Source organism: Nothobranchius furzeri, chromosome 2 (assembly GCF_043380555.1).
Source record: "Nothobranchius furzeri strain GRZ-AD chromosome 2, NfurGRZ-RIMD1, whole genome shotgun sequence".
In the NCBI taxonomy this organism is placed as follows: Eukaryota; Metazoa; Chordata; class Actinopteri; order Cyprinodontiformes; family Nothobranchiidae; genus Nothobranchius; species Nothobranchius furzeri.
The window spans coordinates 25,507,984-25,522,400 of NC_091742.1; the positions used below are offsets into that span (position 1 = coordinate 25,507,984).

Sequence of the window (14,417 nt, forward strand, 5' to 3'; positions counted from 1 at the left end):
CATGTTATCGAGGAAACGCGTCGGATGAGAGTGTCGTTCTACTAGGAGGTGAACGTGAAACGCGGCGCTTTTAGAACAGTAACATCTCTTAAACCTCGATCATCCCGTTCATTCAGTCTTGATTTACGCTGCTGCCGGTCGGCACAGCAGCTTGTCCGAACGATTTTCCGTCATCAAGTGACAGGCCGAAGCGGCTGCCATGGATTTTTAAGGCATGATGCGGCACCTCTAATGCAGTGGCAATGCATAGTGCAAGGCAAACCCCCCTGCGAAATACCGTCTTCGCAACTGCCAAGCAGTTGGGCTCAAGTACCGTTCGCGGTATCCCTGCGAGCCAACCGGTACCGCTTCTCCTTGACCGGAGGAAGGTAACTAGCTAGCCGTTTTAACTAGCAACAACGACAGTGTTTTTGATCCATCGACTCATCTGAACGTCAAAATGAAACCTCAAGACATAATCAGTGGGAAGAGCAGCCTGTGGATCTTCGGGTACGGGTCTCTGGTGTGGAAGCCAGACTTCAAGTACAAGAGGAGCGAGGTCGGTCACATTAAAGGCTACAAGAGGCGCTTCTGGCACGGAGACAACTTCCACAGAGGAAGTGATGAGTTGGTGAGTTTTTCCGAGTCTAAATAATGACATGTTTTTTACGCTTTGGCTCAGATTAGATGTTTAACTGTATGTGTCCTGTTTTCCTTTTTTTTTTTTTTTTCTTAGCCCGGAAGAGTGGTGACGCTGATTGAAGATGATGACGTAAGTGGAAGTATTTTTCCTACTGGTTAGATACCGGAAATGGTTTCCAAGTCGGGAGTCGTTTTAAACGAGGCATTCTTGTTTCCCCTCCAGGCAGCAACTTGGGGTGTGGCGTTTGAGGTGTCTGGCTCACAGGTGGAGGAGTCCCTCAAGTACCTCAACGTCCGTGAGACGGTCTGCGGTGGCTACGTCACAAAGATGGTGGATTTCTTCCCCGATGGGGAGAACGAGCCGCCAGTTTCCGCCTTGGTGTACATCGCCACTTCAGACAACACCCTATACCTGGGACCAGCCAGTCCAGAGGAGATTGGCGCCCAGATTGCAATGTGCAGAGGGAAAACTGGTCACAACCTGGAGTACCTGGTTCGGCTGGCAGAGTTCATGAGGAACAGCTGCCCACATGTGGAAGACCGTCACCTTTTCTCCATCGAGGCAGCAGCGCTAACTGTGGTGTCTTATCTGTTGGCAGCTCAGTAGCTCGTACCCTTCGTTTCACTTGCTAAGAGGCTCTTTCTGTAATACACCTGTTTGTGTGTTGTGCAGGTTCACACAGCCATCCAAGAGTGAAAGGGGAGCGTGTTAAACATGTCTGTACACTACCGTGAAACTTGCAGTCACCAACTGTAAACTTGGTGCGTTTTGGCTTTAGGTTTGTTCCATCAAATTTGATGCCGTCCACTTAACCGACTACATGTTTGTGAAACCACTGTACCGGATGGCCGCTGTAACAAAAGTCCAACAATAAAGCTGAAAAGACAAGTCGATGTGTTTTTGTCACATGAATTAACAGATAAAGGCTGTAATTGATACAAATTTGGGGTTAAAGTTTTAACAAATTGCATTTCCATGTAAAACAAGTGCCTGGTGGGTCCAAACAAGCTCGCATAACCTGTAACCTCCTGACCTCAGCCAAATCTGGAAACGCCCCTTTTACAGTGCCTTTTCCAGGTTTGACTCGGTGAATTGTGCTTTGAGCCAGTAATCAAAGTGCTTGGGGGGTGGGGTTATTTTTGGATTTGGACCAGTCAACTCCCCAATCCACTGGAGCACTCTGTTCCTTGGCTATAGGTCAAGTCTGAAGTACACATAACTTGGCTGGGAATAAACACTTAAGTCCTGTTTACAGACTGTTTGGAGATCCAGGAGTCTGCTGAAGACATTCCGTGTTTATTTACCGACTGGTTCAGGTGAATTTACCTTCGAAATCCATTAAATTCAAATTTTATTGCCTAGGATGTTAATCAGGTGCCAGGGTAAACACATTCCAGTACAGCAGAATCAGTTTAGTGCAGTACGATACACAACCTTTCCTGGAAAAGCCCAGCGTGCTGAAAGTGGTTCCAATAAAAACCAACTAGAACAAGTTCAGAGGGGACGTTGCTTCTGGAAAGCCCGCTGTTCCATTTTCCCAAATGTAACTAAAACTAAATCTGACATTTTTTTATCAGCTGGAAGATGAATACTGTTAGTGGTGGTGCAGAGAGAGGGAGGGGGGGATTTGAAAGAAATGTTTTGTTCTGTGGGTACATGCCACCTTTTTGTTTTTCAAAATAAAACACGTGTAGATGAGTCAAGTCGGTTAAACTCAGATACATCTGAGGGGTTTGTGTTCATCAGGAGTGCGTACAAACACGAGAACACAAACTACTCCGAAGTGTTGCTCCAATGACATTTCAGCCAATAGGACACACTGGCCCACTGCACCTGTTTTAAGTTGTCAAATGATGGTGGCATCTTTACCCACTCCTACTAGGATGTGTTAATTTTTTATTCACTATTACACAAGTTATAAGCAGTAATCAAAGTTAGAAATTAAGGGTTGCAAAAAGATTAGGAAAACTCCATCCAGTCCGTGTGTAACAGAAATGCTGCAAAGTTTGAAACTTTAAAACTTTAGTGTCACTTTCAACTAGACATAAACGTAAATTTCTGTGGAAAGTGAAGTCATAATTTGAACCCACGTGGTGTTTTGAGCCCCGTGTTGCTCATGTGAGGACAACAAAACTAAAGCCTGAAGAAAGCTAGAAAGTGTTGTATGGGGGAAAAATGGATAGAAGTTTCAAAATAAAGTTGTTGTCGTCTTCCTCCGCTTATCCAGGTCGTGGGGGCAGCAGCCCAACTAGGGAGCTCCAGACCGTCCTCTCCCCGGCCACCTCCACAAGCTCCTCCGGCAGGACCCCAAGGCGTTCCCAGACCAGATTGGAGATATAACTTCTCCAACGTGTCCTGGGTCGACCCGGGGGACCTCCTGCCGGCAGGACATGCCCGAAACACCTCCCCGGGGAGGCGTCCAGGAGGCATCCTGACCAGATGCCCAAACCACCTCAACTGGCTCCTTTCGAACCGGAGGAGCAGCGGTTCTACTCCGAGTCCCTCCCAAATGTCCGAGCTCCTCACCCTATCTCTAAGGCTGAGCCCGGCCACCCTACGGAGGAAACTCATTTCGGCCGCTTGTATCCGCGATCTCGTTCTCTCGGTCATTACCCAAAGCTCATGACCATAGGTGAGGATTGGGACGTAGATCGACCGGTAAATCGAGAGCCTGGCTTTCTGGCTCAGCTCCCTCTTCACCACGACAGATCGGCTCAGCGTCCGCATCACTGCAGACGCCGAACCAATCCGCCTGTCGATCTCCCGATCCCTCCTGCCCTCACTCGTGAACAAGACCCCCGAGATACTTAAACTCCTCCCCTTGAGGTAGGACCTCTCCCCCGACCCGGAGTTGGCAAGCCACCCTTTTCCGGTCAAAATAAATTTCAAAATAAAGTTCATGTTTAAATTCCAGGTCTGTCATGCAATTTTTTTTAAATATTTGAGGATTATTTTATATTTAATTTTATCCAAAGCGACGTACTTTTTCACCTACAGGGCATGTTGTGATCTGCGGGGGGAACCCGGAGGGAACCCACGCAGGCATGGGGAGAAAGGTCACAGCCAAGTTTAGAACCTGCAACCTTCTTGCTGCGAGGCAACAGTGCTAACAACTGCGCCACCATGCAGCCCATTTTAATGTTTTCTTCAAATAAAAGCAAATAAAGAACAGAAACTGTGAAATTCAGCACCTTTTATTTTAATCACTTCTATTGTTAGTAAAATCACAGATGCATTTTTTTTTCATATTTATGTACACAACATATAAAAATAAACAGGCAAACGAGGAAAGAAGCCACAAGTGTTGCTCTCGTCATTATTTACATCACTATAGAACTTTAGATCTGTAATCACACTATAAACAAAACAAACAACTCCAAACAGATGTAGTGCTCGTTTCACGGAGGATGGGAACCTTTGTTTTTATTCTAAAACACTAAAGAGAACCATCGTCACAGGAAAAATAAAATCTGTCTGATGGACTTCACAGGTGACAAATAACACACCTACTATCAGAAATCATCCATTTTTTTAAACAAATAAATTATTAATAATAATCGACAACCAAATAATTTGAGTCCGTTTGATTTATTTCATGCCGACTCAACCGGAACCTCCTGGTTTGAAATATAATTTACTTTTTTACATTCTTATTTTAAACTTTTGGACAAAAATATAACTGAGTTCCAGCTGGATTGACGCCCTTGAAACCTCGTCTTTCAAAACACCAGCTGTGTCGGTTCGTGTGCTTTAATCCTCTGTTACAAAAATAAGAGTTTTAGTAGAAAAAGCGGTTTGCTAGTGTGTGTGTGTGCGGGGGTGGGGGGGTGTCATCATTAGGTGCAGTGGTTTGCACTGAGCCAGATAGAGTAACTCAAGAACATCGCATCGATCCATGAGACGCACAAACAGCTAAACTAAAGGAGGGGAAGACGAGGCTCTGTGCAGCTGACGGGAGGTTTTTTTTTTACTCTTTCAAGGTGCACGAATGATTCCTGTCACCACCAGCAGGAATAAAATAGTTTATGTTGTGGAAAAGAACTTGGAAGTTACTCAAGGTGGACGAAACTGGAACATGGATGAGATGGTTTAGTAAAATGTGTGTTTGCCTGCTAAGTTTAATCTTTCTAGTGTAGATGTGTGGGATTCACAGTGAAAACGCAGGTCAGTTATCCTGTGTGTGTGTGTGTGTGTGTGTGTGTGTGTGTGTGTGTGTGTGTGTGTGTGTGTGTGTGTGTGTGTAAGAGAGAGAAGGCGGAACGATGTGGGTGAATGTCATCGAGCCCCAGGACCAGCGGGGCCCTTGCCCTTCCTGACGGCTCCATGGCTGCTGTGCTGGTGGTGGCTATGGGTCAGCTGTGTGTGGGGGCTCAGGGTGGCCGGGCCTCCTTTGGCATGAGGGGAGGAGCTTCTGCTGGGGTTGAAGTTTGGGTTGGTACCGGTTCTGCTGCCCAGAGAGGGCTGCAAGAGGCCGGCTAAAATAAAAGGTAGAGAAACACAAATATGTTTAGAAAGTCTGTACGTGTGTTTTTTGGGGGGTTGTTTATTGTCTGATGAATTATGCACATGTGGCAGATTTTAGCCACCCCCACACATGTGCTGATCAGGTTGTGACACCAACAGAAAAAAAAAAATCCCACACAAACACGTGCTGCAGATCGTCCCGTCCCTACCCACCTTTGGAGACGTCGTATCCATAAGCAGCATAAGCTGCAGCTGAAGCAGCTGCTGCTCCGGCCATGGCTCCAGCCTTAGCTGCTGCACTCCCTGCAGACTTCCGCCCGCGGCCTTTTCCTCCGGATTTTGCCCCGCCTCCGGATCCTTTAGGCCGCCCTCGACTCCGACCGGACCTCCCCCTGCCGGTGCTAATGGACTCTGAGGCTGAAACACCTATGAAGCAGAAATCAGAATGAATACTCCCCGTTATTGATACTTGTGGCGAATACTTAGGTAAAGAGCTTGATTTGACATTTTTGTAAATGAGGGATATGAGAGGTGCTTTTGCATTTTGCTGCTGTTGTACTTTAGTTTAATTTTACTCAGCTTTCCTTTAATCCTCCTGACGAATAATTCTCAAGCTCAGTGGCTAAAGCTAATAAACAAGCTTCCTCCATTGCTGTTTTGTTTTGTCTGCTGGTCCGTCCCCTGTAGTGTCCGGGCGGCACATGTCACTTATATGTTCCCACCACGCTTTGCGGCTCTTTTTCAACATTTATTTATAATCGTTTATGAACGTTTACAAATTGGCACGTGTCACATAGCGGTGCATCCATTAAATGGTGAATCAGCACACTCCTAAAGCTGACTCCATTTTTCACTAGTCAAGTAAAAACGCAGGTCTCTTTTTCCATCCCGACTCCCTCTCTGACCACACACCTCTGAGAATCAGTTTCCTTTAAACGTTTCACTCCATTTGCTGTGAAAATCTTCCCTCTTCGTCCGGTCTTCTAGGTTAAGCTCACTCTTCCTGCCTCTTTGCTGATTCCTCAACAAAAACCAGCTTTCATTAAAACCTCATCTGCTTCCTGAAGAGCTCTCTGGGTCAGGAGCATCTTAACCAAAATCCAAAGTAGGTTTCAACAAGGCGCTGAGTTTTTAGGAAGATATTTCTTTAAGGCAACAGATCTGAATGTCCAATCGTCTGGATTTTGTTCCTTTCCCTCACCGTTCATGTTGTCCGAGACTGATCCCGAGATTGATGCTGGGGAGTTGGTAGCACGAGACTGAGGCGCTGAAGAGACCGGATCATCCACGATGACCAGCATGTCGCTGCTGCTCTCATCTGCATCTGCGTCCGGGGGCAAGGAGCCCGGTTGGAGCTCGCTGCTCAGGGAGATCTGTCCGTGCACAGGAGCAAGCACAGACACGGACAAAGGCTGAGGGTCAGGAGCCGGGTCAGCACAGTTAAAGGGCAGTGAGAGAGGAAGGGTGGAAGGAAAAGAGGAAAGGAAGTAAAGGATATAAGGAAATGTTGGAATGAGAAGGAGACGTGAAGTAAGATGGAAAGAAAAAAAATATAGAAAATAATTTCAAAGGCGCAAAGTAGAAGATTGTAGGGGAAAGAAATCACCTGTCTGTCACTTAAACAGCCTCAAAACAAACACACACACACACACACACACACACACACACACACACACACACACACACACACACACACACACACACACACACACACACACACACACACACCAGCAGCAGCAGCAGCAGTCTCCTCACCTCACTGAAGGGACTGGGCATGGCCGAGTCCATCTCCACACTGATGAACGAGTCGTCTCCATCGGCCGACAGGTTGGAGTTATCGGCTGAGGGCGCATGGGATATGACCAGGTTGGCTTCCTTTTTCCTCTTGTTCTCAAACTCCTCGTTCTTCTTCTGCAGACACAGTAAGCAGAGTGGTGGCAGGTGAGAGGAAAATCCCACGTTGGATAAAAACATTTAGAATGGTTATTTTGGTCAAAACCCAGAATATGGTTCAGGCACCTTCTCAGCGTACTTCTCCCTCTTCCGCTTGCGCTCCTTCACCTTGCTGCTCTCCTCCTGCTGCTTCTTCTCCTCTTGTCTCTGACGCACTGCAGCAACAGATGCAATAATGTCACTTTTATTTTAGTGAAACGTTTCAATCTTAACGATCAGAACTCACATTTCTTCTCAAGCTCGTCATCATCCAAGAGCAGGCTGACCACTTCTTTAGGTTTGAGTGTGTCTGGTTTAAAGTTGCCTCCAGAAATGACCACTCTCTGGATCTGGGTACACATGATCAAGCATTCATTCACTATTTATTACAAATAAAATACCATTCACCATGATAAATGTTCTTCTCTTGCGGAATTTTTAGGGTTTAAAGTACACATTCACACCTCGCTCTTCTCCTTGGCGCGCTGCAGGATCCTCTCTTCGATCGTCCCTTGACAGATCAGGCGATAGACGGTGACCTGTTTGGTCTGACCCAGTCTGTGGGCGCGGTCCATGGCCTGCTGGTCCACAGTGGGATTCCAGTCGCTGTCGTAAAATATAACCTGAAAAAGAAAACCAGCACAATTAATTCGACTTTAGTTAATTTAAGGGTGTCCAAAATGCCTTTTGAACCAGAATTCAATTAAATTCAATTTTATTTATATAGCGCCAAATCACGACCCAGGTCAGTTCATTAAGCCATTCAGAAAAAAAATGTTTCCTATTTAAGGAACCTAGCAAATTGCATCAAGCCACTGACTAGTGTCAGTGACTTTACAGCAATCCTCATACTAAGCAAGCATGCAGCGACAGTGGAGAGGAAAACTCCCTTTTAACAGGAAGAAACCTCCAGAGAATCCTGGCTCAGTATAAGCAGCCATCCACCACGACTCACTAGGGATGGAGAAGACAGAGCAGATATACACACACACACACACACATATACATGTTTTTATGGGTTTGTGTGGACTACGTTTTCTGAGTTGTTTGTGTGGACCCTGACTTCCACTATAGCCAGAATGGTGCAAAAATTATGTTTAACTCTAGGTGGGACAAAGGAAGCTTCCTCTAGGATTTTGGTTGTGTGGACCGGGTAAATGTCCCCACAATGGTGAATGTCCACACAATGTCGGTCTCCCGTCAGGGGTTGGTCCACACAAACCCATAAAGACAAGTGCACACACACACACACACACACACACACACACACACACACACACACACACACACACACACACACACACACACACACACACACACACACACACACACACACACACACACACACACACACACAAGCTTCATATTCAACATCATGAGACAGATCAGAGGGATTATAGGTCAGGGAAGAAAAACACATGAACTCTTAGGCCTTTTTTTCTTTGACTCACTGTGTCAGCAGCGGTCAGGTTAATGCCAAGTCCTCCGGCCCTCGTACTAAGCAGAAACACAAAGATGTCCGTGCTGTGGACGGAAGAAGATAAAGAGGAGAAACAAATGTTAACTTTATTGGTTGAGACTGAGATCAAGACTTTTCAAGGTCTGGAAAACAACACATTCCATGCTTTTAAAGACCAAGTTCACTCAGATTTTCAACATTTTTGCAGAAGTCTCTAATATAAATGTATACCTTGTGAGTCAATCTCTCTGGGAACATATCTCTGGTACTCCTTTATCAGAAAGTTAGCCAGATCAGAGCTGAGCTTCAGACGGCAGGATATGGAGTCTTATTTCCTGATATTTAGACATCTCCTTTCTGATTGGCTAACAGCAAGACGACTTTACCACTGACTCAACATTGATATTTTATTGCCACAAATCACAAGTCTGTAGACGTTCTGCCATGTTATAGCAGTTGCTAATGCTAACAGTTAGCCTCTACTAGCCAAAATGTGCTCTACTCTCTCCTGGATGCTAAATCAACAACAGCCTTCCCCATCACGAGTCAAGATGAGTGAGTCCATGAACGCTAACTTGACAAAATGATGTGTAAATGTCACAAGCTGCTCTAATCCAAAGTTCCCTGTCTAGGAAATAGGGGTAGACGACTATTTTTACATTTAGCTTGCATGTTTAACTCAGAGTGACTGATATTATTTAAAAAATAACAAGTAAAAACTATTTCTCAGTGCTTATTCTTAGACTTTCAAGACTCATGCAAGCGTACCCAAGGGTGTTACTATATAAATACTGGGGATGTGTATTGGTGAAATTTTGGCGATACAATACGTATCACGATCCAGGGGAGACGAGACAATGTATCATGATATATTGTGATACATTCAGTCAGACGTTAATAGCGATTTTTTTAGACTGAATTTACTGTAGGAAAATTCAATTAACAGTCCAAACTGATCCTTAACATGTTTAAGATGAGGTATCTGAACCATAACAGAGGGATTTACTTTTCAGCGGTGGAAAAAAAAATACATTGCACACTGCTGCCTACTAGCGGCCGGCATTTGAAGTGCATCAAAAGAAAAGAAAATACACAAATGCTTGCATTTAAATTCTTTAAAAGGTTAGATACACGACTTTTGAATATCGATGTACCATTGCAGGAAAAAATATCACAAAATATTGCCATATCGATATTTTCTTACATTCCTAATAAATACATGCAAAAAGTCACATAATAATTGTAAAGAGCGGTTCTGTTGGAAGAGACTGATACAGATTTTATTGTGTAGCTGGTTAAAAAATGGGGCACATTTTTATCATTTAAGGCAGATACCAAAGCTGAAGCCATACCTTCCTGCTAATGTCCTCGAACGTGTCATCCATCTGTTCGTGTCCTGCTGATTGGACTACTGCAACTCCCTGTATTCTGGCCTGGACCAGTCCTCCCTACACCGACTTCAGCTGGTCCAAAATGCAGCGGCCCGCTTGCTGACTGGAACCAGCAAACGGGATCACATAACCCCGGTTCTGACCTCTCTCCATTGGCTTCCTGTCTCTTACAGGATCCATTTCAAAATTTTACTTTTGGTTTTTAAATCCCATGACCTGGCCCCAATTTACATCTCTGAGCTGCTGTCCGCTTACGTCCCTGCCAGAACCATGAGGTCCAGCTCCCAAGCCCTTTTAACAGTTCCAAAAACCCGCCACAAGACTCGCGGCGACAGAGCTTTCTCTGTGGTTGGTCCCAAACTGTGGAATAAGCTACCTCTCAACATCAGGACCACACAGAATCTAGAGCATTTTAAATCCCTTCTTAAGACGCATTTTTTTGATACGGCTTTTAATGCAGGCTGACTTGAGCATCTTAATAGTTTTTAACAGTTTTTATTACAGATTGTGACGGTTGAGTGCTCATCTTATTTTAGTTTTTTACTGTTGATCTGTTGTACCTTGGTTTGTTTTACCTTGTACAGCGCTTTAAAACATTCCTTCCTTCCACCAGAGGCTGAAAACCCCGTCACATCACTTTTTGGTGTTTATCAATTGAAAAAAAAATTTGGAAGAAAAAGCCTATTCAAACGAGTTCAAACTCCGTTTTCAGTTAAATAAAAGCCCACACAAAACTATCAGAGGGGTTTGTTTATTTCCACCACATAAATCATCTTCAAAGATTTTTTGCTCACCAAACCCTCACCCCCACCCCTTTCCAGAGAACCAAGGACTAATGCATGCCAGAGCATGCGGACTCCACAACATACACAAACACTGACGCACACACATGCTTGTGATATTTGGACATTTGATTAAGCAGTTTGGAGATTGTTATAATATACAAAAAGGGCAGATTTACATGGAGTTATTAGCCAAAACGAGGATCTCTCTCTCTCTCTCTCTCTCTCTCTCTCTCTCTCTCTCTCTCTCTCTCTCTCTCTCTCTCTCTCTCTCTCTCTCTCTCTCTCTCTCTCTCTCTCTCTCTCTCTCTCTCTCTCTCTCTCTCTCTCTCTCTCTCTCTCTCTCTCTCTCTCTCTCTCTCTCTCTCTCTCTCTCTCTCTCTCTCTCTCTCACTCACTCACTCACTCACTCACTCACTCACTCACTCACTCACTCACTCACTCACTCACTCACTCACTCACTCACACACACACACACACACACACACACACACGTGCGCGTACCCACCGGCTCTGGAAGTCAGCCACCATGTCTCTGCGTTCTGAAATCTTGGAGGATCCATCAAGGCGGATGTAGGTGTGTTTACGGTAGACCATGTACTCCTGGAAATGTGAAAGGAGAAAAGAAAAATGAACCTTTGCCTTCAGATTCTACATTATTCTTGTGTTTATCAGAACAGAAGATTAGTTGAGCACGGCGTTGGAGGTCTCCAGGAATTCAGGCAGGAGATTTTCAACACTTCATGGAGAGATTGGATCAAACCCTGCATTCATTTTATGAAAACGAACGGTAGTTTGAATTCCCGAGTTTGCCCTGATGAACTTTCTTGCTTCCCCCCTGCAGCTGGTTTTGACAAATCCAATGAAACACAAGTAAGGTAAAAACAAAAGAACACATCAGCTTAGGGATCAGAACGCTTCCAACTCTTAGAAATCCCACATTTCTTATTTACATTAGTTGGAATTAAGAATCTTAATCTAAACCCGCAGAGACGCAGAGAACTGAAAACATGGAAACTCTATCCCCTCCCAAACGTCTGTGTGTGTTATCTCATAAGAGCCCTGATGAGGTGATACACTGATCCCTCTTTAAGTCCCACCCTGAACCCATGACCTCCGAGTACCCTTCCAACCAAACCAATCAACCAGTCACAATCAGCAGAACTCATCACGGCTCACGTCGCACAATCATTAGTGATCATATCAACGATTTGACACCATGTTTTCTGTGACCCCCGTTACAACACTGAGCCCTCAGTATCCCACCAGGACCTGCCCTCCTCTCTCCGTGTTCTCAGTAACCCCATCTGCTCTGAATGAACACTGCATTAGTGACCATTAACTCAATGGTCTCCAAAACACTTCATGAACTGGCTTCGGACATCTATTCAGCACAATGCGGCTCAAAAAAAGCCCGTAAATCATCAAAAATAAACCCTTTATGAGGCAAAGACTACCATTAACCCTTTGATGCATGAATTATGAAATCTTCAACCATGATTTTTTTAACAATTTTTGCCATTCATCTTTAGGTGTGAATGAAACAAATTTCAATAAATATTTTTTGTAACATTTAATAATTTACTAATAATTTATTACATGTCCATCTCAGTGGACAGTGTGCATTCTGAACATGAAATATGTTGGCTTGACTTACTGAAGTCCAAATGGAGGGGCTCAAATGCAATAAAGTCATCAACAGCTGTGCTTAATAGCAAAAATAAATAAATAATTCTGAGTACCTGTCCACTGTAGTGACCATTATGCATCAAAGGGTTAACCCTTAACAGCTGGTGGCTTTTTAATGGTGTTTCAGCTCGCTCAAACCTACATCTCACGAACCAGTGGATCTAAACCTGATTACCTCATGGAGTAAACCCAGTTTACCCACAGGAAACGGAGTAAGTCAGTATTACAAATACTGAGTTGAAAGCTGGATGTGTTAGTGTTAGGTTGCTAGATGTTGACTAACTCTAGTTCAAGCACTTTCAATGTACGTTTTCAGGATTTTCCAGCACTTTACAAGGACTGTATTACATGATTATTCGACCTTCTTGCCCATTGAAGGGCTGTAAAGAAGCTACGTTGGTGATCTTCTCAGTCCCTTAACCCCCAGCAGGTCCCTCAGGTCCAATGACCAAAGCCTACTGGTTGTGCAGCACACCAGGCTAAAGACCAAAGGTGACAGATCATTTGCTGCTGTGGCCCCCAGACTCTGGAACATTCTCCCTCTGAGCCTGAGATTAGTAGCCTAGTGAACTAGACTAAATTCTTGCTTTGTGAAGTTTGGTCTAGGAACGCTCCACTGGAACCTCTGTAGCCCCTAACAGCATTCTGGCTGGCCAATCACAGCTCTCTAGAGGGGTTTCAAACACATAAAGAGCTGTGAATGGTCCAAAATGGTGGGCCAATCATAGTGCTCTATCTGCTTAGTGAACAAATCACAGAGCTTTATCCGTTTTGTGGGCCAATCAGGGCACTCCATATGCCTGGTGGGTGGGATGATGCAACAGAGTGAAACATGATGGCGACAGCTCGTTTGAAACGGCTTTTACATCAATTTTGGACTATTAGAACTTGGGCTTCATTAGAATCAGGAGCAGATAGATGTATTTAAGTGTTTTTTTAAGGAAAAAATTGTGTTTTCTCCTTCTTCAACTGTGGACCGCCTCATTTACCGATAGCTGTTGCGGTGAGTATGTCACATTCATTGTCCAGTAGCATGCGGAGATCATTTGAAAGACAATGGTAGAACCCGCCCCACAACCAAGAGCCGTCAATGGAGCGTTGCCAGACTAAATAATACATTTATTTAGTCTGGCTTGCCAGGCTATGAGATTAGTAGACTCAGTGGTCTCCTTTAAAAAGCAGCTGAAAACTCACTTGCTCAAGCTAGCTTTTACATGACCTTCGTCACCCTCCCCTTATTCTGCACTTTCCACCAATTCCGCCTTTCCCGGGATCCACTGATATGCTTCTCCACTATTTATTTTCTATCTCTCTCTCCTTACATTTTTTAACCACAATTTTCCTCCTCATTTTAAACATACTTTTAAATCAATTTTTAAATTTTTTTTTTAATATATTTTTAATTTTTTGTTCTTGTGAAGCGCCTTGTGATTTTTATCTTGAGATGCGCCTTATAAAATATAATTTCTTTCTTTCTTAAAATTTTTTTTCTGATGGTAAAACATAAGTTTGGTTATTTTTTTCAACAAATCAAGTATTTTTTTTATTTAACAAATGCTGAGCACTAAACACCTGCTGGAGTTCACAGTGATTTTGAATACAATCTAGCAATAAGACACTCCCGCAGCAGTCTTAAACCAACTCTGGTTACTACCACACACGGATGGTTTGTGCAATACCATTAGACTTATGCAGATTGACAGGTTTTGGATGGTGATGTCCGATACGACTATTTCAGAAACAGTTTCAAGCACTTCCAAAACCTCTAAAATACTTTAAAATCTGAGCATTTTAAAGGATTTCAAGCAGCTGTGAGACATTAGCAGCTCTCAGTCAACTCTGAGTGAACAAACGTATTTCATGGTTTCTCAATGAATGAGAACTTTAACAAATTTTTAATCTGAATTTCTTTTTTTTTTAATCTCAGTTGGGTCAGCATCAGCAGTAGAAAATTAATCGATTTTATTGACAAGCCAATTTTTTGTTGCAGGCATCTCACATTTTACTGGGAAATAAAGTAAACATTTAAGAGGCCATACCGTAGAAAATACACTTTCTTGAGTGATATTGTCATTTCC

At 43.9% G+C, this 14,417-nt stretch overlaps 2 protein-coding genes across 4 annotated transcripts in view; one reads left to right on the plus strand and one right to left on the minus strand.

The window, feature by feature from the left end:
* Positions 1-207: 207 nt before the first annotated feature.
* On the plus strand, positions 208-1,510 carry chac1 (ChaC, cation transport regulator homolog 1 (E. coli)). Its single transcript, XM_015947963.3, has 3 exons — positions 208-610; positions 716-751; positions 845-1,510. The coding sequence occupies exons 1-3, from the start codon at positions 440-442 to the stop codon at positions 1,226-1,228; spliced, it is 591 nt and encodes a 196-aa protein (XP_015803449.1). The 5' UTR covers positions 208-439; the 3' UTR covers positions 1,229-1,510.
* Positions 1,511-4,799: 3,289 nt separating this feature from the next.
* ino80 (INO80 complex ATPase subunit) overlaps positions 4,800-14,417 on the minus strand; it is a 49,397-nt gene continuing 39,779 nt past the window's right edge. For 2 of the 3 annotated variants that reach the window (XM_070545219.1, XM_070545220.1), the window contains exons 29-37: positions 11,159-11,253; positions 8,470-8,542; positions 7,483-7,641; positions 7,266-7,368; positions 7,106-7,194; positions 6,842-6,997; positions 6,288-6,498; positions 5,300-5,512; positions 4,800-5,097 (exon numbers count right to left, since the gene is read on the minus strand). In XM_070545219.1, coding sequence (XP_070401320.1) covers positions 4,898-5,097; positions 5,300-5,512; positions 6,288-6,498; positions 6,842-6,997; positions 7,106-7,194; positions 7,266-7,368; positions 7,483-7,641; positions 8,470-8,542; positions 11,159-11,253 — 1,299 coding nt within the window. In that variant the 3' untranslated portion in view covers positions 4,800-4,897. The remainder of the gene's footprint in view (positions 5,098-5,299; positions 5,513-6,287; positions 6,499-6,841; positions 6,998-7,105; positions 7,195-7,265; positions 7,369-7,482; positions 7,642-8,469; positions 8,543-11,158; positions 11,254-14,417) is intronic. The other variant, XM_054748372.2, reaches the window with a different exon arrangement.

Excerpts from the sequence above, each read along its gene's own strand:
- chac1 (XM_015947963.3), top strand. The coding sequence starts at position 440 with ATGAAACCTCAAGACATAATCAGTGGGAAGAGCAGCCTGTGGATCTTC. Across the intron at positions 611-715 it reads ACAGAGGAAGTGATGAGTTG|CCCGGAAGAGTGGTGACGCT; the intron begins GTGAGTTTTTCC and ends TTTTTTTCTTAG. Across the intron at positions 752-844 it reads CGCTGATTGAAGATGATGAC|GCAGCAACTTGGGGTGTGGC; the intron begins GTAAGTGGAAGT and ends TTTCCCCTCCAG.